This window comes from Drosophila busckii, chromosome 2L (genome assembly GCF_011750605.1).
Source record: "Drosophila busckii strain San Diego stock center, stock number 13000-0081.31 chromosome 2L, ASM1175060v1, whole genome shotgun sequence".
Lineage (NCBI taxonomy): Eukaryota > Metazoa > Arthropoda > Insecta > Diptera > Drosophilidae > Drosophila > Drosophila busckii.
In genome coordinates, this window is record NC_046604.1 from 6904894 (window position 1) to 6929783 (window position 24890).

At 41.5% G+C, this 24890-nt stretch overlaps 3 protein-coding genes across 3 annotated transcripts; 2 read left to right on the forward strand and 1 right to left on the reverse strand.

The window, feature by feature from the left end:
• Nucleotides 1-15699: 15699 nt before the first annotated feature.
• Nucleotides 15700-23170, forward strand: LOC108595169 (CG43778; the record flags this gene model as incomplete). Its single annotated transcript, XM_033294102.1, has 7 exons — nt 15700-15849; nt 15913-16573; nt 16646-17206; nt 17261-17625; nt 18025-18388; nt 20609-20789; nt 20852-23170. Coding segments are annotated over 7 exons (2952 nt in total), but the record flags the coding sequence as incomplete, so codon positions are not given.
• On the reverse strand, nt 18398-19483 carry LOC108608135. Its single transcript, XM_017999369.2, has one exon. It carries the CDS (start codon nt 19413-19415, stop codon nt 18462-18464), a length of 954 nt encoding a protein of 317 aa, XP_017854858.1. The 5' UTR covers nt 19416-19483; the 3' UTR covers nt 18398-18461.
• On the forward strand, nt 19489-20369 carry LOC108608136. The gene is made up of 2 exons (XM_017999371.2): nt 19489-19678; nt 19730-20369. Exons 1-2 carry the CDS (start codon nt 19553-19555, stop codon nt 20255-20257), a joined length of 654 nt encoding a protein of 217 aa, XP_017854860.1. The 5' UTR covers nt 19489-19552; the 3' UTR covers nt 20258-20369.
• Nucleotides 23171-24890: the final 1720 nt, after the last annotated feature.

Here is a 24890-nt window from a genome sequence, read left to right on the forward strand (position 1 = left end):
GTGTAATTTCATTTTTATGTAGTCAACTGACGTCGCCTTGAAACTGAGACTTGCCAGTTGCTGCGGCTCCGCGCTCCCCTTGCTCCCCCTTCACCTATGCTCAGTCGTTCATTCGTTCGTTGGCACGCTGTTTGCCTTGAGGCAAACTTTGTCAACAATTTCGCGCACAACATTGGAAAATTTGTTGCTGCTGCTGCTATTGCGAAATAAAAAACAACAACAACAACAATATACAAAAAAGCAAAAGCGCCTGTGAAATGGAGGCTGCCACATCACTATGAGCACACCAAGAGCCTCAGGGCGTGTCACACAATGTAAGAAGCAACAACATCAGCTTCACCTACACACACATTTATACAGAGAGACACTCACACACACTAAGAGAGACAGCAAGTGGCTCGAGGCTTCTGCACTGTGCTTGGGCTTAAGGTCAAGCGTCTTTGTCATTTAGCATTGGCTGCTTGCAGGCGCAGTTTTTAGCAAATAAATAAATTTCTCTTATGAGTTTTTCTTTCGTGTGGCGCCTACAGGCGTCTGCCCAACCACTTAACATAATTCAAAATGTCTGTCATTCGCTGAGGCGCCACTCAAGCGACTGCTGCAACCTTTCGCCAATTGCAATTCCCACGCCCTACGTGCAAATAGTCAATAGTCATCATAAGTTCTGCCACAATTGCCAGTCGAAACTACAGATAATGGCCCTGGCTCGACTCACTTTCAATGCAATCAAATGCCAACTGTGCTGCAAAGAAATTGCTTTTCATATATGCTAATGGTTATGGTTATGACTCTTGTAGCCAATGATCTGTGGAGCTACTACAGCAGCTATATATTGACTTTTATCTGCACAAGTCAACTAGTTACAACTACTAGAGTGAGCGCTGGATACATATAGAGCTTTAAAATTTAAATTAATTTTGCTTAGCAAGTTGAAAGTAAGTTGTAAGTATAACAATCAAATCAAATTTTATTGATAGCAAATGATTCAAAAATATATAAAATATATCTAAGCTAACTAAATTCTTAGTCAACAATATGTATATTTACTGTAATAACAATTCAAGAGTAAATACACATTGAATAAGTAAATGTTAAAAAAATAATGAAAATAATTCTATAGCACAAAAACAATTCAGCTAAATTATTCAAATAATAATGCACATTTTTTTATGTGACACTGTTGCACTTAATGCAAAATACACAAATCACTTTATTACAAAATATTTGTATGCCAACTATATGAAAATATGTTGAGCATTATTTATTTATGCGCTGATTAATTCACAAGCTATATACGTTATATACGCTTATAGAAATTACATTCGCAACAAAATTTCACTCACTTTAATTAGAAGGTCTTTGTCGGTTTGCAACATGTTTTTACTTTAGTCTGGGGCTACGTAATCCATATAGCTCATTATAGTCTAGTTAGCTTAGCGCATTAGTTATGCAGCTAAACTTGGTTGCACGCCTTGTTTTAGCGCCAGCCACGAGTAATTTGGGCTGCAGCTCAACACACACACACACACACACACACATACATACACACATGCCCACACACATAGCCACATGCTGACGCAGGCAAAAGTTTAAGCGCAGTGCAAATGATAGATCCTTTACAGCAGCGCCCTACAGCAAATGCAAACTAGCACACACACGAACTCATGAGGGTGTGGGGTGGAGCGAGTTAAAAAGAGACAACTAGAGCAGGGGCGGGTAGTCAACACACCTACACGCGAATTGTTTACATTAACATGCAAAAGCGCAGCCAGCCCACACACACACACACATATATACACATACATGCCTACACACACGCTTGCAGTTTGGTTTTGAAACTTTTGCTGCTCTGCATATTATTTTTCACATTGATGCTGGCTGGCATTGCATTTTGGCAAGCGTTCCAACACATGTATGCGTGTGTGTGTGTGTGCCAAGTTTTGCGTCAGCTTTTGGCTACAACACTTAAATGGGAAACTTGCAGTTTTATCTTGACAAGCAAAATCGTCGCCAAACCAAAGTCGCCGCACTGCAGCAACTTAATTAAAAAGCACACGCATACACACGTATTGTCTCTTTCGCTCACACACACACACTCATTCAAGTAAATACACATTTGGCGTCTTAGGTGCCTGAGCAGAGGCCAAAAGTCAACACGCATAAAAGACACTCGAAATGCGCACGTCAAACGCACAGCCCAAGCGTTTAATTTCACTCAAGCATTGTCGCCGGGACAGAGCAGAGCCGAGGATTTTGGGTATACAAAAGTGGGCGTGGCCATATAAATTGTAACAACTTCAAGACGCAAGTCTGACAGAAACAGGCAAAAACGCGTTCAAACAGCCAAACTGTCATTTATACGGCAAAAGCAACAAAGGCAACTTTTTTTTGCTCTCGCTGTTTTGGCTTAAGACAATGCGAAAGTTAAATGCTCTTAAATAAGGTTTGTTTAATATAAAACAGCAGCAGCAAGTTGCCTTAAATAGTGACTTAAATAAATACAGTAAGTAACATTTAGTAAGAGTTGAGTTTATTTTTCATACACATTGGCAGCAATTTACATATTTTGCTGCTAAACTAAAAATCTTTGTTTCGCATCTAGGCGTTTTAATCGAAATTCTTAAAAGTTATTGATAGCCTGTTCGGTAAACATTTAGCGATAAAATCGGCATGTCCTTGCTCAGGGTATTGTGAACGCAGCGCAGCAGACACAAAAGTGTGGCATACATTTGAGCGCCAAAACGGAAATGCTTGACGCAACAACAACAACTAAACAACATGGCGCCTGACAGAAACAGCAACAACAATAACAAATAAGCATTGAACGTGTATATAACTGACTTTTGTACAAGTGTGTGTGTGTGTGTGTGTGCTTTATATGTATACGTTTGCCTTTTTTTGGGACTACGTTTGCCTTTTGGCTTTCATTTTGCAAATTATGGCAGACTCACCAACTAAAGTTTTTGGCGGCAGCTATCTTTGCTTCACTGGACACACACACAGAGCACATACTTTATGCAATATTTCTTTTGTGGCTTAAATCACATTGCATTTGCCGCTGGCAAGATTTAGTGCTTATGGCAAGTTTATAAATTCAATTTAATGAAGCAGTAAACTTCAATTTCAGCTCAAGCCAATAAAGTAGCAAGTACTTTCAATTTGGCGCCATTGTGCGGCCGCTTATTGATTCGTTGCGCCACAGCGTCACTTATATTTCCATTTCCGGCATGTGTAGGCCAAAATATGATTTAGTTGCAAAAGTTTGCAAGCAGCCGAAGTCTTTGTCAGCAGCGAGTGCCTTACAGAAATTTAATTGTTGTCGGCCTGCGCTACGACTTTGCGGCAGATAAAGCCATTTGACTGGCATTATGCAATAATACGCAATACACAGAAATACACAAAAACACACACACACACACACACACACAGGCATATGTCGCAACACCCATCAATTACAAACGCTTGAGGGCCTACGGGCTACGCATTCAAAGCCACAGCCAAAAAAGTAATTATCGACAAGTTGTGCCAAGCAACAACAAAATGTTTTTAAAATTCAATGGGCATACAAGAATAGCAACAACAATAGCCAAAGCAACAGCAACAACAACACGAACAAATGTTTGTATGCTGAGCTTATGCAACATAATCCTAGTTTATGACAGTAAGGGCGCTCGCTCGCTCTCTATCTCGCTGTCTCTCTCTTTCTATTTGTGTGTGTGCGAGTTTCTTATGCCCCTTTTGCAACCAGCAGCTGCTCAACCAACTGTACAAACACACCAGCAATTACAAACAACAACAACACACACACACACACACACAGACAGACAGAGGCAAGCGCACACTCAGTTCGTTACCTTACAGAGTAAGCAAACAGTGGGGAAGAGCTTGTTGCAACAAAGCAAATAAACTTGTTTGAGCATTTTTTTAAATATTTTCTTAAATCGCAAAGTGCCAGAGAAATGTAAAAATTACAAATTTAAGTTAAGGAATTCTATAGGCATATTTATTGTCCTTCAAAGTTGCTCAAGTATTTGTCACACTGTGCACTGTAGTTTATTTGGAAATTCCTATATCTTCACAAGTGTCAGCAACACAATAGACGCGTCATGATATCGCATCACTTTTGCTTGTTTATGCATGCTCAATGTATTTGTGTGTGTGTGTCTGTATTCTATGACCCCAAAGCTTGAATGGGCCTTTAGATGTCGACAGCTGTACATGTGTACAACATGTCGCTCCAGCAAGTTAGTCTAGGCCATAATTGAAGGTTTGCTTTGTCTCGTGTCTCGTTCTGTGTGGCAGAGAGAGCTCAGAGAGCCTGGCTGGCATCATTGTCAAATCTCAATCAGTGCCACAATTAGACTATAAATATTTGACAATTGCCAGCCAGTAGGCAAGAACTTTTGCCACTTTTTGTGTAGTTGCTGTTGTGTCTTTGGCTACAAGCAAGGTCAATGCAAAGCTCGTTGAACAAAGTGATTCTTTTTTTTTCTTGCTCGTATGCGAAGCACTTTAACTACATGCAGCATAAAAAGTTTTTTGGGGCTAGCATGCAAATATGCGGGCTTCAGCAATGCATATAATTCTATTTCTTTTTTTCTTCTACTACGAATCACAGGCGTGGCCCTGGCATATGACAATACTTTGCTCTGAAGACAGCAGCATGCTCTAGACTCATTTGCATGCTTTTAGGCGTCACTTCACACTTACAGTGCGCCCCAAAAGCAAGCGCATAAAAACTACAAGTGTCACATATGCTTACAGCTAAAATAAATACCCTGTAAAGTGCACGGTTGATAGCAAGCAGCACGTACAATTTAAGTTGCTGCTTTAATTGAATTTCTGTATAATTATTATTAACGCTTGTTTGTCAACAAAAATTTCTTATATTGTTGCATGCTTCAACAAATGGCAACAATTTCCTGTGTCCCAAAACAAAAATATTTACAACGAAAACTTAAAAGCACAGAAAGCGAGCGCATGTGCGATAGAGACAGCGATATCAGCTCGTGTGCTTTATTTTTGCCATACTCTTGGCTTACTTTTTGTAACTAGCCAACCATGATTTTCAGCTTCCGTTCATTGGACAAGGACGTCAAGCTGTCGTCGTCGAGCGTTTTTACTGTTGTGTGTGTGTCTGATATGGATATGGATGGATATATGCGAATGGAATATGGTCAAGCAGCAGCTAAAGCTTTAATGGTCGCATGAAAATTGATGTTGGCCATTAAATGCAGCTGAGCCACTTGAGCCACAGCCCAACACAACAAACTGACAGACAGCATAACACGCACTGACGTTGTTTTCAAGTCCCCAACTACCATATGATGGGACGGCGGCCAAGCAGCCCTTAGCAGCGTAATCAAAGCTTAGGCCTATGCTAATGTGTCAATAACCCCGTTTCAATAGCCTCATTTCCTAGCTCTGCTCTGCTCTGCTCATTATTTATGTGGCCACAAATGCGATTTTCTAACACAGTTAACAATTTTAATTGCCAACAAATTATGGGGCAGGCCCAGGTCAGGGCAGCAGCTGACGAAGCTCGCACAAAAGAAAACTAAGTAATCGTTGCTGGCAACTTAAATTGAATTTGCAGCTCACAAGTTTCAACTTTAAAGTTGTATTTAGCTTTGAGTTTAGCACATGTCAAACAAAAAGCAAAAATCATTTTATGCATGCAAACAAATTCCCCCAACAGCTGCCAGTCTGTCTCTCTGTCTGTCTGTCTGGTTGTCAACAATAATATAAAAGCCACAAGCACGTTGCACAAAATTTCAGTTGACAATAAACTCGTTGCTTGGTGCCATGTTCTAAACTTTTTGCTAAGCCTGCTGCAGCCTTCAGTTTTACCTACACATATTTCGTTCTAATTGCGGTCGTCTTTTGTCTTACGGTTCAATTCGCCAGCCAAGAGACTGAAATAAAGAAAAAAAACTGAGCAGAGCAGAGCAAAAACGTAAATCTAAAAAGTTGCCCCAACTAAATTTCAGTTTCATAGTTTTAGGCGCCCTGCAAATATTTACTAACCATGAATTTCTCTATGCAGCGCAGCCCGTGCAGGTTTATTTTATGCTTTTGATTTGCGGTCTGCTTTAGTTGTCGTCCTTGTTGTTGTTGCTCAGCATGTTGTTCTCGTTGCAGTTATGTTTGCATTACGTTCAGCTGCGTATTGATTCGACTGCAATAACAACGCATAATAATTTTTTTTTAGCCTACATTGAGCTGCTGCTTGCGCTTGTTATCTCACTCTCATTATTTATCTGTGCATGTGTGTGCGTGTTTTTTGTGCCTTTATTATGTGGTTTGCACTGCAAAAACTGCGCACATATATTTTGCTGCCATTGCTGCTGCTGCTGCGTCTGCTTGGTTTGAGCCACATTGAAAGTTTTAAAGTGCGCTTGACCTGCTGTTGGGCCATAACCACTGTTCGCTGCGTTTGTGGCTTTGTGTCACGATTCTCAATTAAAAGCGTTTGCCAGCCATATGCATTGATGAGTTTTAGCTGCTGTTTTTTTTATGTTTTATTTTGTTTGTTCGTTTTATTAACGACGACACACAACTGCTGCAACCACAACGTATGCGCTTAAATTTTAAAGGCAGCTGGCAATTGCAATTTGCGTTGCAAGCTCATGATGGTTTCATATGGCGTATGCGCAATTTGTTGCATTTGCAGCTCATTATTGTCTGCATTAGGGCGATTGCTAATCAAATTTCAAGCTACATGGCGCATAAATCATAGACACACACACACACATACAAAAGGCGCAAGGTTATATAGCCACGTAGCTATAAATTAGCATATGCTCAGCAACTGGCCGCTCTGGTTGCTAGGCTAACCGCTTAATTGAAGCAAAAGCAACTGCCGCTGATGAAGCACATGATGATGTTAATACCGTTGCTGCTGCTGCTGCTGATGATGATGATGACGTTGCAACGACTGCCGCAACATTTAAGTGATTTATGAGGGTCAGGCCTTGTTTTTTACGTCGCTTTTGTTTGCACACACACAACAGCAGTCGCATATGAGCTGCGTATACGTAATGTATTATGTACACACGACGCTTGTGTTTGTGCATGATTTTTCAGGAATGTCAACAGTTGACAACTGATGCACGATATACGCAGCATAACGTACGACTCTGGGGGCAAATGAATATATATGAACAACTGTATATATAGCTTGTTTATTCAAATGACAAGTTTCTAATTAATTTACAAAACTTAACAAGGCAGCAAAATAATTGAAATTGATTTCAATTACCAGCACTTGCGGCTTAAGTCTTTAACAAACATAGGCAACTCAATGATATTTTAGCTTTGATTAGCTACACATGTCAACAAATGTCAAGTCGGGGAAGGGGCAGGCGGGCAGGCAGCAATTGTCAGCTCAGACAGCAGCAAGTGGCAGCTGCTGCTGCTGCTGCTGCTGCTGCTGCTGCAAAGAGAAAGCAAAAGAAATCAAAAATCAGCAACATATTTAATTAAGCCAACTCATGGCCGACTTGCTGCAGTTCACAAGGATCAGTTGCTAGTTTTCTATGCTACACCACACACACACACACACACAGCTGACTGAGTGACCGACTGACAGCCATCACATGCTCACCCTTTAGCTATGCTCGGGCTGTGTTTTGCAGTTGCTGCAACATGCCACAGACATAAGTTACTTGGCTTCATGTTGCGCTGTTAAACGTTCGCTTTACCTTACTTACACATATTTATGTAACTGTTGGTGCGCTATTGTCTGCTTTCAATTGGTGCAACTACCCCACAGACAAGTGTGTTAAGCGGCATATTAGCCGACAGCTTCGAAAGGCAGCAAATGCCTGGTACTAATCCTTAAGACTTTAAATTGAATGGCTAACCCAAAATAATTTTCAAGCGAAACTATTGAATCAATTGTATATATAACTGACCACGCTTAAAACATGTTTTCAATTCAATTTTTATAAATTATTAGCGTAGCTAACATTTACACTTTTATATGAATTTTAATTTAAAGCAGCAGCTTGCTAACTAAAAAGTATAAACAATTATTTAATTTTCGTCTATAAGCTACACAGAAATTTATTTATTTTAAACTTTGCATATTTTTTCAAATAGTAAAGGATATAGCTGCAGTCTGTTTAAGCCAGCGCGCTTTATTTAGTTGCCATACATTTTATAAACTGCATAGCTATGTGTATGAATATTTTTATATGCTGCTGTGCAGAGTGAATTCTGAACACACACACACACACACATAGACAAGTTGGGTGGGTTTATGTCGCATCTGCAGGTTGCATTGACTGTAGTTTGATGGATGGCTCACGTTGCATGTGGCACAAATGAATTGTTAATGAAACTATGGCTATTGTTAATTTATATAGAGCGCATTTAATTCTTGGAAATTTCAGTTGATAGCTCTCACATGGTAATAAGCTGCCATTTTTTTTTGTCTGTCTGTCTGTCACACAAATTGAAGCACTTGGCCCGCAGACCGAGTTAAATGCTCTTTAAGCGCGCATAACTGAGTTGAGCTAAAGGCATTGAACTGCCTTGCCCTGTTAAGATTTACGAGTCGCGGTAGCCTAAATCGCACTGCCTGGCGACTGAAAAAATTTACTCAAATTGCAAATGTTTGTGTGTTTGTGTTTATGGCAGCAGCTATAAGTCATAGAATTTTTCGAAAGTCGAAATAGTTTTGCCTGCGCAGCAAAGAGAAAATGTCGTAAATCAGCAAATATGCACACGAGACACACACACAACTATATAAGCATATATATAAAAGCATAAAGCAGTGAATGGAGAAAAAACTTGATAAACTGGCAACGCGCTGGGGGAGTGAGGTGAGTGCTGCTGCTGCCTAAGATGTTTGGACTCAAAATTGAATATGAAAAGCGCTTGGCGGCAAAGAAAATATATTTCCGCTAACGACAAGGCAAAAAAGCAAGGAAAATGTCGCGGAAGTTGTCAAAACATTCGCAACGAGCTGCCAAACGTGAAAAAGAATATGCAGGCAAGGCAACAAGGACTATAAGCAAAAGCTGCTGCTGCTGCTCTTGCAAATGGCGACGTGATAAGCAAGCGACATTTGACAGATACCAGAAAATACACTAAAAAGCCAAAGAAGTATCGTATAAAATTTAAAGAGTTGTCCTGGACAGCGCGCATCCCTGAACGCAAAGCAGATAAATTAAATCGCTATGCACATTTATTGGCCATAAGTAATGTGGCCAGCAGCATGAAGGCTGTAGCTGTAGCTGTAGTTGTAGCTGCGGCTCATCTTCATTTATTTATTGTTTAACTGCGCAAACGAAGATAATAAATTTTGCGCTCTTTTATACACATTGTGTGGCCATTGTTGTTGCTACTGTTGCACAGTAGCTTGTGATGTTGCAGGCGTGAAAAATTGTTGGCATGCATTTAACATTCAGTTTTTATAATTTTTTCTTTTTTTGTTTTTTTTTTGTTGTGTGCGCACATTTAATATGCAGCCCTTGCCATTTTGCACAGTTGTCTGCCTGTCTTTTTAGCAATCTCGCTCATTTGTTGCTGTTGCCGCCGTCGCCGTTGCGCTGTTGTTGTTCAAGGACTTTGTGACAAGCTTTTAATGAAATTAATCCAGGCAGCAGCGACGGCGGCTGCCAACAAAATTTTTGCATATAAATTGCAATTTAAGATGACCATTTATCAAAGCTCATAACTTTCGATCGCCTGGCCAAGCCAGGCCAGGTGCAGTCCCAGGCCCACAAAACGGTGCTTGCGGCTATGCCAAGGCTTAATTTATTATTATGTCCCGCAGCAGAACACACACTCATCATTCGGCCGTAATAATCCTAGCGCTAATGGACATTTTAAAGTTAAAGTCTCTTGCCATTTAATTGGCAAGTGAGTGCAATTTTAAGCCGACAGCACTCAAGGCATAAAAATTAGTTGCAGCATAATTACTTTTAGTCAGCAGTGGGGAAGTAAACAGTTCTATTAAATAAAATTGAATAAGCTGCAAACAAACTTGTGCTTGAACTTTATTATTTAGACGACTTGGCAATTAAGCTTTCTGCTTGGCTTGACCGTTTGCTTATTTATGCCACAGTAAGTGACACGTGCTCTTGTCTTAAGCTTTGCTATTTGCCCGACATGGCTGACTGACTGACTGACTGACTGACTCAGCTCAAGCTACAACTGAACAGCTGACAATGCTCGACATTTGCATAAGGCAAAGCGTAACAAACCCACACAAACGCACACACACGAACACACACACACGCACACGTGCACAGTTGGAAATCAGTTTGGTATTGTTTGCATGTGATACAATGCAATTTATGCAGCCTTGTTAGTAACTAGATAACGTAACCGGAGGCAAAGCTCACAGACAACAGCTGAACTTTGCCTTTTAAGTTGCTTCAAACTCGCTTTGTGTGTATTGCTGTGTGTGTGTGTGTGTTTGCTTGCTGTCTATTGAAAGGTGTCTGAAAGTTAAGCTTAAGCGCTTAATGCGCTGCCGTTGCAACTGTTGCCTAGCCACAGGCATAAATTTGCAGTAGCGCATTACTCATACGCCGCATGTGACGCGAGCATAGCATAGCAAAAAGAGTTGCCTACATGTCCAGGCTAACATGTAAATAGCTCATTAAGCCCAACCCAACACACACACACACACACACAGAGGCTGTGACCATTTATTAAATGTTAGCTTTACTATAATTTCATGTAGGCAAACATTTTTTGCAGCGCATGCGAGCAAAACAAACGAGCAGCATGTAGAGCTAAAATACAAAATGAATAACAAAATAAAGTCAACTGTATGGTGACTAAGCTATACGCTTATGTATATAGCAAGCAAAAGAAAGAATTCTTTAAAATATTTGAATTATATGCAGAGTAAAAAAAGCAACATCAAATTTTTAATTATAAGTCATACTTACTGCTTTAGTTGCTAGCTAAAAGAGCAAGTGCAACGTAATTATTATTTTCGGCTGCGTTTCAAAATCTATAAAATTTGCATTTTATTTCTGCCTATAGTTCGTTTTGCTAGCTAAAAATAATGCCTGGCAGGGAAATAAAAATACAAACGCGTTGTCTGCAGACGGTCTCATTTGCATATAAAACTTAACCAACCCCAAACTGCTTTTGTTGTGTTACATATTTGTTGTAAAAACTTACAATACCCTTTATAAAAAAATAACAACAACTATATATATAAGCAAATGCTGGTGTATGTGTGCGCGCTCTCTCCACATAGTTGGCACTGCAAATATGGCCGTTAACTTCCGCCTGTGTGTATGTGTGTGTGTTTGTTTGTTTGTGTGTGTTTGTGTACTCCCATGCATGCCTGCAGCGTAACACTTCCTGTTTACATAAACAAGCACGTCAATGTGTCTGACATGCAACGTTTTCTTTTTTTTTCGCTGCAGCCAAACTCAACCCACACATTTGAGTTGCGACTGCATGGGCCAGAGCTTGCAACAACATTGTCATTGTGGGCGCAACACACACACAGACACACACAAGCGCACAAATGTTACATTAGCTCAACAAGGATTTTGTTTTTCAATATTATAATAACTACGTGCGCGTCCTTGTTGCTCATGTGCATAAATACTTGAGTTAGTTACATATGTATGCATATGCTGAACTTTATTTATCCGGAAAGCTAAATAGCTTTGCTTATAGCCATTTGACAATATGCTGTAATGATTTTTGGCTGTCAAAGTTTGCTGATTGCTTTTGCTATGGCCAAACTTTTGTCTTAAACCTTTTAAGCGCCCAGGCTTAAGTTTTTGACTTTGAAACATACATAGCAACATACAACATACAAAAATATACTATATAAGCACTTTGATGTCGAAAAATTTAATTAAACTGCAACGCTGTTCAGCTCAACGTGCTATTTTTCTATTGCATTTTGTATCGGGCATTCTGTTGAGTAATCAAAGTGCACATTCATTGCTGCCGGCGTACATAAGTTAATTGGAGTTTCATGTGCTTGGGATTTGGTAGCGACGTCGCCACCGACGTCTGCAGCTGTCATAATTCATTTGTGCAACTCGATACAAAAGTCGTTGGCAATTAATTCACGCGCTTGGTCATTGATAAATCAATTCCGTATATAGCATTTCAAAGGATAATTAATGCGTTCGCATGGCAACGTGCCACCACTGCATATGACAGCCCAGCCGCAGACTTAAGCACACATACAAGTGCCTATATATATATGTGTGTGTGTGTGTGTGTGTTATATTATGTGTTAATCAAAGATTGAGCAAGGCTTAAACTTAAGCAGCTTATAAAAGTTACATAAAGATTTCAATGCTTAAAACAAAAGTTAATGTAAAATTGTTGAAAATGTTTGTGAAAAGTTGCACAGCTTATATAAAAAGAGAAACATTTTTGCACCTAATGCTATTAGGGCATGCCAGCTGCAATATGAAATGGAAGTCAACGTGAAAAAAAAAAATAAGCAGCTTTGGCCACCGTGATTGTGGAAAAAGTTGCACTCAGTGCTTTTAACTCTTTTAGGGCAAGAACTGATGCGTTATAGTTGCTGTTATAGTTCCGCAGAAATGTATAAAGCTTTTAACTAAGAATTGCTGCCATTAACAACAAAATGTAGCTAAAAAGTGAATTTGCAGCAAACATCGATTTTGATTTGAAATTTTGTGGAATGTGGAATTTATTTTTTTATTTTATCAAAACTCAGTCTCAGTCTGTTGCTTAACTGCTGCAACGTGTGCTGCCCCCAAGAGAGACAACGCTGCAGCTGGACACTAGCCATAGAGGCTCAAATGCGCAATCCTTAAACAGCCAGGACTGCAGCTTGAGCTTGGCAGCCAACGCTGTGTCGTCAACTTCATACATTTTTAATGTGAAAACAGTTCTTTGAGCGCAAGCTGTACTACGAATTTATATGCCATAAAATTGAACAGAAATGCACCTGTGCTCAATGCTTATTTTTTTGCTTTGTTTGTTAAGTTTACTGAGAAACAGCAAAGTAAATCAATCGTTTGGAGATTGCCAACGTTCTCGAAATTGGAAAGTAGAACAGCAAACTAATTGAAATCATAGAACTTGCACAGCAAAGTTTAGCAAACTAATACTAAACTATGCTCTCGCTAATTTAGTTTCAGTTCGAAGCACTTGAATAAAATTGCAGCTTCATAGCGTTAATAACGTTGGACGCGTTATGAGTGCCAAGAACTAGCTTAAAGTTTCACGGACTTTCAATTGCTTATATAAGCTGCAAGAATTTATATTAAATGCAACAACTAAGTGCCGCAGCAAAGGCGTCAGCAGAGCCTTGAACAAATTGTATATGAAAGCATCAAGTATACGCCCAGCTGCTGACAGAGAGAGAGAGAGAGCAAAAGATATATAAATATATATATGTAGTTGAATGGATTTTGGCGGCCACGCTGAGACATGCTTTTGTAATTAAATTAGCATTAATGCCGTCGCCTAGGATTAAGCACAGACCAATGCTCAGTGCGCACTGCTCGCTCGCTCGCTCTCTTTCTTGCTTGCACGTTTGAAATGTGGACATAATTGTCTCTGGCGCACACAATTGTGGCAACTTCATTAAATAACGCTCATACGCGCTGTCTGCCCGCCCACTTACTCACTCTCTCTCTCTCTCTCTCTCTCTCTCGCTCGCACGTGGAGTGTGCGTGTGTTTGTTGTCTGGCCACTTGTGTAAATTTATGAGGCATAAAATACTTTTGCCTACTTTGACGGCTTCTATTTCAATTTTGAAACTGCAACAGCAGCAGCAGCAGCTCGAGCGGCTGCAGTTAAATTCATTGTTGGGCATTTTATGAGCTGCAAATGCAGCTGGCTACGTGCGTCTAATTGCCAAACAAATTTGTTGCATGCCACTGCCGAGTGGCTATAAATAAGAAAACCAAACCATTCACCACACAACCCACTTTGAGCGGCTGCCAATAAACTTTCGCCTCTGTTTGGTTGTTTGACTTTTTTCGTTTGCTAATGCGCTGCACAAGTTTCGAGTTTTTGCTATTAGCTGCTTTATGATTGAAGCGCAAAGTTGCAGCTTTAAGCTGACGCAAGTTTCGAAGTCGAGCCAAGTTGAAAGGATAAAAGTCGCATGTGGCAAGTAACAGATTATTTTTCTAATACTTATTTTTTTGCTGCACACAACGCACAACGGCAAGTGCTTGTGGCTTGGACCTTGCCCAGGAGGCAGCATACCAGGCAACAGGCTTGCTGGCAACTTGAGGCACTTGCTGTGTGTGTGTGTGTGTGTGTGTATAATTCAAGCAAATTGCCAATGTAAATGTTGCAACAAGCGCAAGCAAGCGAGCGAGCGAACAGCAGCAGCAATAAGCAACAAATACGACCCTCGTCGCAGCTGTGTAAACATTGCCACTAACAGCAACAAAAATGCCGACGCTGCTGACGTCAGAAGAGGCACGCACACTCGCCCACACACCCACGCACCCACACACACACACACATTCACTGCATTTAGTTGAATTTGCTGCTGGTTCTGTTCGTGCTGCTGCTGCCGCAAGCTAACAATAATTCTGCTTTCAATGTTGCTATCTCTCTTGCACAGCGACAACTCTCAGCTGTAGTGAACAATTCAGTTCAATTCAATACGCAGTGTGTGTTGCGAACAAAACCAAAATGGCCGCACCGGAAACTGCTTGGCTGCCATTTGCGTTGCGCTACAATTTGATCTGATTTTATTGCCATTCGCGCTGTTGGCTCTCTGGCCACTGCTTGTTGTTCATTTAGTTAAGCATTTAAGTTTGTTTGTTTATTTGGCGCTGCTAAATGTAGCAAACAAATCATTAAGTGCTCCATTGCACATTGTCCAGTGCCCGAACCGTCTGTCTGTCTCTGCTCAAAGGCTTTGCATTAACCACATTCTAACTGCCTACGTTGTTTTTTTATGGCTCAACAAATTCGTAGCGTAGTCTGCAATTTGCATGCGACCTGTAAGCCACAATTTGAGTAGCGCTAAAAACGCTTGCAACTTAGCCCTGGTTACTACCAGCGATTTGGCCTATTTTGTTGCAAAACAACTTGAAAGTTTCTCAGAATAAAAACGACGCTTGCAAGTCCTAAACTGCTCTGAATTTGTTAAGCTCTTTCCCAAGTTTATAATAAGTACTAAGCAAAACCATTTTATATATATATATTTATATATTTATCTAAAGTATGGAATACGCCCATGTTAATATGAATAATAAATCAATAGAGCTTAGACCTGCTTTAGTTTTTGCGTGGGGAAAAGAGTTAAATAGATGCAGCGAGTAGTAAATACTTGCAGCTTAATTGGATTGCTGGGCTATAGAAATTGTTGCTTATGCTTAGATTACTCTCAAGTTTTTCTACTTTGGCTTTGCCTTTGCTGCTTGGTTATGCCTTTGCTGCTGAAGTTGCAGCCATTGAGAGGCAACAAAGCGAGACTCTGTACAAGAATATTGTCATTGCTTAGCGTCTCGTGCTGCAGGCGCTGCCTTGAGCAGCAATTTAAAAACCACTGGGCGTATGCGTAATGCGCTTCTAATTAGTCTGCTAATGGCAGCCGCATAAACAAACAGCCAAGCACTCGACTTATGCCGCTTTTTATCTTTTTATACTTGCAGCAGCCGTCACAACAACAACAACAACAACAACAACAACAACAACAACAACAGCAGCAGCAGCAATTGTAACCGCAGCAACACTTGCCAAGTAGTTGAGTGCTAAAGAGGCGTGGCTATTGGGCGTGCGGGAGCAAAGGAACAAGAACACACAGCCGTCACATTGGATTACGCGCAGTTTCTCCTTAGACCGGAGCCAATTAGTGGCCAACAGCAACAGCTACAACAGCAACTGCAACAGCTGCAATTGCAACAGCAACAGCAGCAGCAACAATTGCAACTGCAACAGCAGCTGCAACTAGCACAACAAACGCAGCTGCAGCGTCTGCTGCTGCAACGTTTCGAGCGTGAGTTGCAGCAACAGCAGCAACAACAACAGCAATTCCTTTACCATCAGCGGCAATACTACGAGCGCCTCAGTAGCTACAACGCTCCAACACGTTGGCCGCTCAACAGCAACTACGTTGCGCTACCCCAACAGGAGCCGCATCCACAATTGCAGTTGCAGTTACAGCAGCAACAACAGCTACAACAACTGCAGCAGCAGCAGCAGCAGCAGCAACAGCAACAGCAACAGCAATACAGCTACTACTTTAGTCGCGGCACCAGCAGCAACAGCAGCAGCGGTCTGGGTCTCGGATTGGGCTTGGGCCTAGGTCTGGGCAGCAGCTGGTATCATCTGCCCTCCACCTCGGCGCATATTTATATCAACAGCACCAGCAGCGGCACACCGTATCCGTATCGCTTGGGCTACGGCGTAGGCGGCTATCCGGCTGCGGCGCTTATCAACTTTGACGTCTCGCCTACGCCACTCTTGGCTGCCACCAACACCAGCAGCAGCAGCAGCCACAGCGCAGCAGCTGCAGCAGCCGCCGTCAACGCCACTTATCTGCCGCCATTGCCGGCGCCCGTGCTACCACCGCCGCCGCCAGCGCCAACAGTTGCCACCGACTACTATTTTGCCAGTCGCACCAGCAGCAGCAACAACAACAACAACAACAACAACAGCAACAGCGCCAGCAATCGCATAGCGTCGGCAGCAACAGCAACAGCCGTCACTGCAGGCACAACAGCAACAGCAAGCGCAGCAGCCGCCGCCGCCGCAGCAGCAGCCGCAATCAGAGCAGACTACGCAGCGGTGGTAGCAGCAACAGCCACAGCGGCGGGCGCATCGTCGGAGGAGGAGCTGCAAGCTGGCGGTTATCGCTACAAGTCGACGGCCAGGACACGCCGCAGTTACGCCGCTGACTTCGACGCCTACGATAATTACGGCTATTTGCCGGGCCTCACCAGCACCACAGAGGACGAGGACGATCTGCTCGAGGATTGTCTGCAGGCCGCCGCGCTACTCTCCACCACAGACTGCGAGAGCCTTGAGGACGTGCGCTTTCTGCCCTACAACAGCAATCATCATCCGGAGTACGACGACGTTGACGACGAGGAGGCGCAATTGGCGCACATACTTGAGCTTGATTTTCCAGATTTTCTACGCCCTTACAGCAGCAGCAGCGCCGGCAGCAGACACGGCCACAAAACGCCGCCCCAACACGAATATCAAACGGAGCACAGCGCTGCCGCTGCGGCTGGTGCAGCAGGAGCAGGAGCAGGAGCAGGCGCTCAGGGCCGGACAACAGCAGCAACAACGACGACGACAACATCAACAGCAGCGGGTGCAGCTGGTGAAACGCAACAGCAGCAGCAGCACCATCAGCACTATCAGCAACATCATCATCAACATCAGCATCAGCAACAATTTCAATCGCAGCAACAGCAACACCAGCAGCATCAGCAATATCCGCAGCAATATCCACACCAACAGCAGCTGCAGCAGCAGCAACAGTCGCATCAGCAGCAATCTTATCAATCCTATCAGTATCACTCGCAGGACAGCTGCGAAGGCTTTAATCAATTTGCAAACGACGCCAGCAGCTGCCTGGGACAGCAAAGAATGATGGTGAGCAAATTGTGGAACAGCTGCTTTCCCGAATTCACGCCGGATCATGTGCATCGCCACAACTTTTATTTGTGCCAGGTAAGCCAGCAAGCAAAGCTATAAAACAAAAATGGTAATGATTTAATTACAATAGTGAAAATCATTCATAAATGTTAAAAATTAATTAAATAAACATGCAGAGATATAATTGAAGTTCATCAAAATAAAATCAAATTAACTTTAAAGATACAACAATTAATAAGTTATATACATAATGCGTACGTGTTAAGTGATTAAGTCAATTAAAAACAATTATTGAAAAATGCATAATCATTCATTCAACAGTTAATCAAAACAATAGAATGAATTTATAATGAATCGACTACAAATATATTTAAATCATTTTAATTGAATACAATAAGAATTTATTGCACATTTAATCATGTTAATCAATCTACTGGTGGCTCATAAATAAATTTGATTTCTTCCCCTCTGCAGTGGCAGCGCAATACGCAGGTGCGCATTGTGTATTTGTTTTATCGCTGGATAACGGCCATAACTTGCCTGGCGGCATTGGTCTGCTCGCTGCTGGACATTGGACGCACCGAGGAGCACTTTGAGCATCACTACGCCAAGTGGTGGATCTATTTGACGCACTGGGGGCTGCTCTTCTGCACCGTGCAGGCCTGGCTGGCCGCCTGGATTGTCACGCAGGGCATGATGGTGGAGCGCGAGGATTTCGAGATAGTGCGCCAGGCGAAGAAGAGTCGACTGCATCATCTGTACTGGGTGCTCTACACTTGCGCCACAGTCTATGCCTTTATCGTAACCATGTGCTATTGGCTGCTGGTGCATAATCCAGGTGAGAGTTGTAGAGTAGAAAAATAAAGTTACGTTTATTAATACTACGCCGGGTGTGCAGCAATGTGTTGAGTTTAACCATATTCAGGGCTCAAATGCCGTCGCGCACAGAATATCTGCGAGCTACAGCCCTCCGGATCCATAGCCTGCTTGGCCAGCCGCGTCACCAGCACCAAGCCGCCCACCGTGCAGCCAAAGTTCACATACATTTGAGCTGCCGCCTCCAGATAGCACAAGCGACTGTAGCCCAGCCGCGCAGTTCGATGCAGCTTCTGGGCATTGTACATGGCCCAGGGTCCGAACACAATCAGCGACACTGTAATGGGCACATAGAAGCGCATGGCCAGGCCGGAGCCGAGAGCCACCACTGCAGCGACAACGACAGTCATGCTCATTAGTATGAGAATCCACAGATTGGCAGTGAGCGTCGGCGGTATCCACAGACCCAGCGGCGTATAGACAAGCAGCACGCCAAGGGCCAGCACAAGCGGTGGCCAAGTCAAGTCCAGTTCGCGTATGCTGAGGCACATGACGAACAGCGTGAGCACCTCGAACAGGCAGACAAAGATGATCCAGTTGAGCGGAAAGGTGAGCTGCAGTCGCCGAAAGCCGATGAAGCTGAGCGACAGATTCAGCCAGCTGAGCAGCAGCAGCAGCAAATAGAAGCTGCGCTCGGCACTCTCCAGACGCGGTCGCCAGCGATAGGTGGCCATCATCCACTGCAGCGAGGCCAGCATCATCTGTATCAGCAGCAGAACATACACGTAGCAGAGAAAGGCCAGACGCGAGGGCACTGTGAACGTGTACTCATCGAAGAGATCGCGCTCTGGGGTGCGGCTGGTGGTGGCATTGGTCTGGGCGCTGGTGCTGGTGGTCAGCGGCTCGTGTACATATTGCCTGGAGTCGTCCGCGTAGTGTGCGTGGGCCAGCTCATCGTCGTAGTCTCTGCTGCGTGCATCCGAGTGGGGCGCGTCGGTTGATCTCGAGTACAGCTCTGGCGCTGAGGCAGATCTCATTAGTTCCAACATGGCTACACAACAACAAACAACTGTGACAACTCTCACCAGGCCCTAAGGCCTGACAGCTTCAAATCCACAAATCTACAATTATTTGTTGTTGTATTTGTTTTTTTTTTACTTTCGTTGCCACGTCAAAATTCCACTAAATGGCGCCAGGTTTGCGCATTCTGATGCAAATATATGTCGCCGCCTCCGTCTACATTGTCGTCACCGTCATTTTGCTGCTGTCGCTGGCCCACAACATTGACGTCGGCTGCCGCGTGGGCTTCTACGTATATATCGTCGATATTGTCATCTTCTTTGTCTACATCAATGTGCCGCAGGTGCGGCACCGATATCCCTACAACTGGATCTGCTGCTCTGTGCTGGCGCTGCTAACGATGCTCGCCCATGTGTTCATAATGCCGCCGCAGGAGCCCACCTGCCTGTACGCTGTGCTGGAGGTGCTGCTGCTGATGGCGTTCTTTCTGCTGCTCGGCACCTGGCTGCCCTCCCAGTGCCCGCCCCTGCTCTACATCGGCTTCGTCTGGCTAATTGTCGTTGTGCTCGTCGTCACCATACTCCGCGCCTGGTACTTGCTGGGCGACCAGCAGCAGCGCACGCTGCGCGCTGTGCACGGCGTGCTCGTTGGACTCATGTGTCCGCTAATTTTGCTGCAGTCTCAAGTCATCCACGGCAAGCACAACAACGAGCCGCCCATCCTCGATGCGCCGCTCTGTGCGCTGCTGCTGCTTGTGGACTTTATTGCCTGCCAAGCGTACATAAGCTCAGCCGAAGAAATTGACTTTGGCTACCAGGTGTTGACCGTCAGCTACTTCAGGCTATACCAGCGAGTGCAAAAGTTCCAGTAGTCAGCGCCAGGCAGAAAGCTCAGCTATTTTTTTTATTAAATGACTTTTTAATGTAAATGGCGATTCGCTTTAAGCAAAGTTTGATAAGTATTGAGTATTAAACGCAAACAATGTTATAAAACGACAATTGCTCACCCAATCATGTGGAAAGTAATCATGTGGCGGTGCAAACGGGCGTATACTTAATCTATAATCACTCGACGCTGAGCGCAACTAAAAGTTAAAGCTTGTCTGAAACATTACGACATTCCATTGAAAAATTCCTAATCATAAATTTTTAGATTTTTATATTTTTAAATTTAAATGTTTAAATGATGAAATTTTGTATCTTTTCTCGCTCTGCACTTAAAGATATCCACAAGATCGACACGCTCAATATAATGGTGCATGTGCTCAATACGATTATAATGCTCATAGATCTGGCCGTTGTGGGACATCCGATTAAAATGAGCCACGCCTACTTTACCACAGGCATTGGACTGGCCTATGCCATATTTACAGGCATTTACTTCCTGGCTGGCGGTACAGACAGGTGGGTTGAGCTTGCTTTGCCATCATCTTATCATTATATTCACATATTTAATTTTGGCTCAGAAAAAATCAAACTGCCATCTATCCGATGATGGACTGGACCAAGCCGGGCAAGGCCATCATTGTCACAGCCTGTGCCATCATTTTTACATTCTTTGTGCACTTTTGCTGCTATTTGCTCTACCGCGGACGCGTCTGGCTCTTCACCAAGCTCTGCATACGTGGCCGGCACAACCGAGATGGCGAGATGGGCGAGGGGCTTAATGATGATTCGGGATCCCGCATGGGCGGCGGCGGCGGCGGCGGTGTTGGTGGCGGCATTGCGGCTACAGTGGTTGGTGGGGGCGGTGGCAGCAGCCAAGACTATGCGCATCAGCAACAGTATCCTATAGCGCATACGGAGCAGCCACGCCCCATTGCCATCTCACAGCAGCCGCTGGGCAGCTACCAGATGCCGCCACAGTATTCTGGATATTTGCAGCAGCCCGTGGTCGCGGGCGTCAATGTGGGCGTGGTCAGTGCCGAGGGCGTCTATCAGCCGATTGGCACGGACTCGGGACGCACAAGTGGCGGCGGGCCGGGTGCAAGTGGCAGTGGCAGCGGCAGTGGAGAAGGTGCCGGCTCCAAGCACAAGGTATCCGGCTCGGCACTAACACGCACCGTGGCCCACTTGGATGCGGCGCAGCGGGAGCAGTTCCTCAATCCCAACAAGATAGTCGAGTATAAGATGTAAAGGCGTTGTACCCGGCACCGGTATACGTTCCACTTGTCCATGAAATTTCTGGAGAAGCACTGTGCCCAATGCGAGGCGACGCGCGAGGCGAGCAGCGAGGAGCAGCGGCATCTGGCGAGCGCGACGAGCAACGAGCCAGAGGCGGCAACGTAGGCACAGTGGTTTAGGTTAGTTTAAGCATTCCAGTTGCACAGTGCACAGTGGTTTGCAAGTAGTTCGTCTTGTAGCGCCACCTGTGTGTCGTAACTGTAAAATGTAGTTTCGTAATTTTGTAAAAGCTTTGCCACAGTAGACATTCGATTTGTGCGACCCCCGCTCGCAACCGAAAGCAACTATAATCGATATGTATTCGTAGTTTGCATAGACTTTAGACCGTTTTCGACGAATTTAATGCAATTTTCCAATACTTTCGGTGGACTAAGTTGAGCAATTTGATTTGTGTTTGTTTATTTTTTTGATTGTGTTTGAATTAAATTTGATATAAAATTTATATTTTTAAGAACGCATACTGCCTCAAGTATTGACTTTTTGTTCACGTTTCTTTTTTGCATATATATACACATAGATATATATATATATATATATCGGTGCAGGTGTACAGCGCTTAGACGCAGTATTAAATTCACAACATTTTTGCCAGCACTTAGCACACTGTGCAGGCACCCGCAAAGGTAAGGCAGTAAAATTATAAACCAAATATATAACAAGAGTAAAAGATTTAATTTTAAGTCATGTTTGGCATTGCTTAAATTAAAGTTTTTTAAACAATAATAATACAGAGAACAAAAAATGTAATTTAGTTGCATTAAATATTTCCAAGCAGCTTAAACTAACTAAAGTATGCACGACCTTAAATAATAATTTTAAAACAAAAAAGTATAAAAGCAAAAGTTTATTAAAATTGTTAAAACGAAAACACAAAAACGAAAAGAAACCTAAAAACACAAAGCAGTATTAAACAATTGTTATAAACCGTACATTCTTTGCTCAGTATACAGTATAAAAAAAAGAAGATAATTGTACAATATTTATGCATTGCTAAAGAGTTTTGTGTATCGCAATACCTTATAAAAAAAACACAACTCCAATTACCTGGCAAATCACAATACTTACATATATACCTATTATGAAAACAAAATAAAAAAAAATTAAAAACAAAAAAAACGTTTAGAGTGATTAGTGTAAACTGTATTTTAAATACTTATGTGTATGTAAATAGTTGCATCTGTTGAAAACAATTGCTTTGAAGTTTAAACAAAAGTATCTATACTCAAGAAAAATTAAAATATTTGACACAACACACACAAACAAAATCAAATGGGCAAATTCTATATAAATTGTTGTAACTGTAAACTCCAAAGGTAAAACCAAAATATGACAACTAAAACCAAAAGAAAAAAATCAAATACAAATGAATAAAACTCGTCAAGAGGAATGTGTTAACAAGTAAATAAATTAAAACTATAAACAAAATGCTTAAGGAACAAGCAAACATGTATAACTTAAAAGTCTATTCAAGTCTATATAGCTATATATGTTTGTATGTGTGCTTAAGTGTTCATAAACTCAAAATAGATTACATTTAATTTTCGATAGATTTACATAAAAACTAACAGCAATATTTATAAAATGCACACACACAAATACACAAATACACACATACACATACACTGAGACACAAACTAAGCAACTTCAGTTAATTTTTAATAGTAGTTATAGTATATAACAATTGATGGAGTTATATCCTTGTCTGCTCACCCAACTGATATTTATATCCTTAGAGTCAATACACACTTCTCAAGATCATAAACATGTTTCTCTTATTTATTACTTTCTGTTTCAAAACTATTTCTTTCTAGAACTTTTGGTGTTTGTTTTTTTGAAAAGTTTATCGGTACTAAGTAAGAATTGCTTCAAACAACATTTTGTATTTTATTTTCAGGCCTTTAGTATAAATGTATAAATGTATGTTTATATAGACTGAATATTATTAAATGAATATTTAAAAGAAAAATTATACAATATATAACAAAAATTGTTAAAAACCATTTTGGATTGTGTAACAAGCATAAAACGTTTATTATTCACAGCAAACACAAAGCATACATACCTTAAACAATAAGCACATATCAATAATACAAAAAACAAAAATTGTTAATAATTAATATTCATAAACTAAAAAACCAAAACTCAAAGTTGCATATTCTAAAGAAAAAACCAAATCGAAGTTGACCTCATCAAACAAAACAAATCTAAGCAAAATTAATAAATAATTGTTCAACAATCATAATAAATATATTATATACGCAAAATACATTTACATAAATTAAGCTAAAGAGAAGAAAATTAAAAATATTATATTTTGTAGATTTTTAGTAAATTAGTCAAACAACAAAATGTCAACATATATACACACACCAAAACATAAGAAGAATATTGACTATATACGATTGTAAAACATACATAGCTAAACATTAATTTGCAGCAACATATGACAGGTATAGGCAGAAATGTTTGAATTGTTTTAAGCAACAACAAATGAGTAAATGGCAAAGCTTTAATGTTAATAGAGAGAGAGAGCAACATTTTTTTGCGAAATGCTTGAGAGTTAATAAATATTTCAGTTTTTAGCAAGCTCACACATAGCCACATGCATATAAATATGTATAAATGTACAGTGGACACTCGCAAAAAAGAAGTCTAGAGCCAAAGGAATTCAAATTGAAAAAAATATTTGACAAGATTATGCAAAAGTTAAAATTTTTTAAATTTAAAGTCACACTTCATTTTGCTAAGCCATAGTCATTTAATATTGTCTATAGCATTTTGTTTTGCAAGCATATTTTTATATTCGTGAGTGTCCACTGTATGTGCTTGTAAATGAATTGCAATTAGTTTTTAGTCATATAAATGATTTGAGGTGGCAGGAGAAGAAAAAACAAAACATAATATTAGATCAGAGAATTGTTCTTAAAATTAAGTGTATACCATTAATTTCAGAACTAACCCAAAACAGCATTATTTAGTTGAATTTCAAAGTATTGCAGCGCATTTAATCAAGAAATGAAATATGAAATAAAAATTGTGTTTATAACCTGAATTGCATTAGCAAATAAAACAAAGCAAAACAAACACATTTACAAATCAAAGGTTTTAATTAAACAAAATGCAGTGTAAGTTAAGCTTAGTAAATGCAAAATGAATATACAACAAAAGTATTAATACCGCAAAGCAAATAAAAATATTAAAGGTCAGAAAACTATGCAAAACACAACAACAACAAAAAAAAACCAAACAAGCAAACATATATACTTACATAATATGAAGTATAATTAACTATTTATTATGTATTAAACAAGCAAAGCATTG

Excerpts from the sequence above, each read along its gene's own strand:
- LOC108608135 (XM_017999369.2), bottom strand. The coding sequence starts at position 19,415 with ATGTTGGAACTAATGAGATCTGCCTCAGCGCCAGAGCTGTACTCGAGA.
- LOC108608136 (XM_017999371.2), top strand. The coding sequence starts at position 19,553 with ATGGCGCCAGGTTTGCGCATTCTGATGCAAATATATGTCGCCGCCTCC. Across the intron at positions 19,679-19,729 it reads GCTGCCGCGTGGGCTTCTAC|GTGCGGCACCGATATCCCTA; the intron begins GTATATATCGTC and ends AATGTGCCGCAG.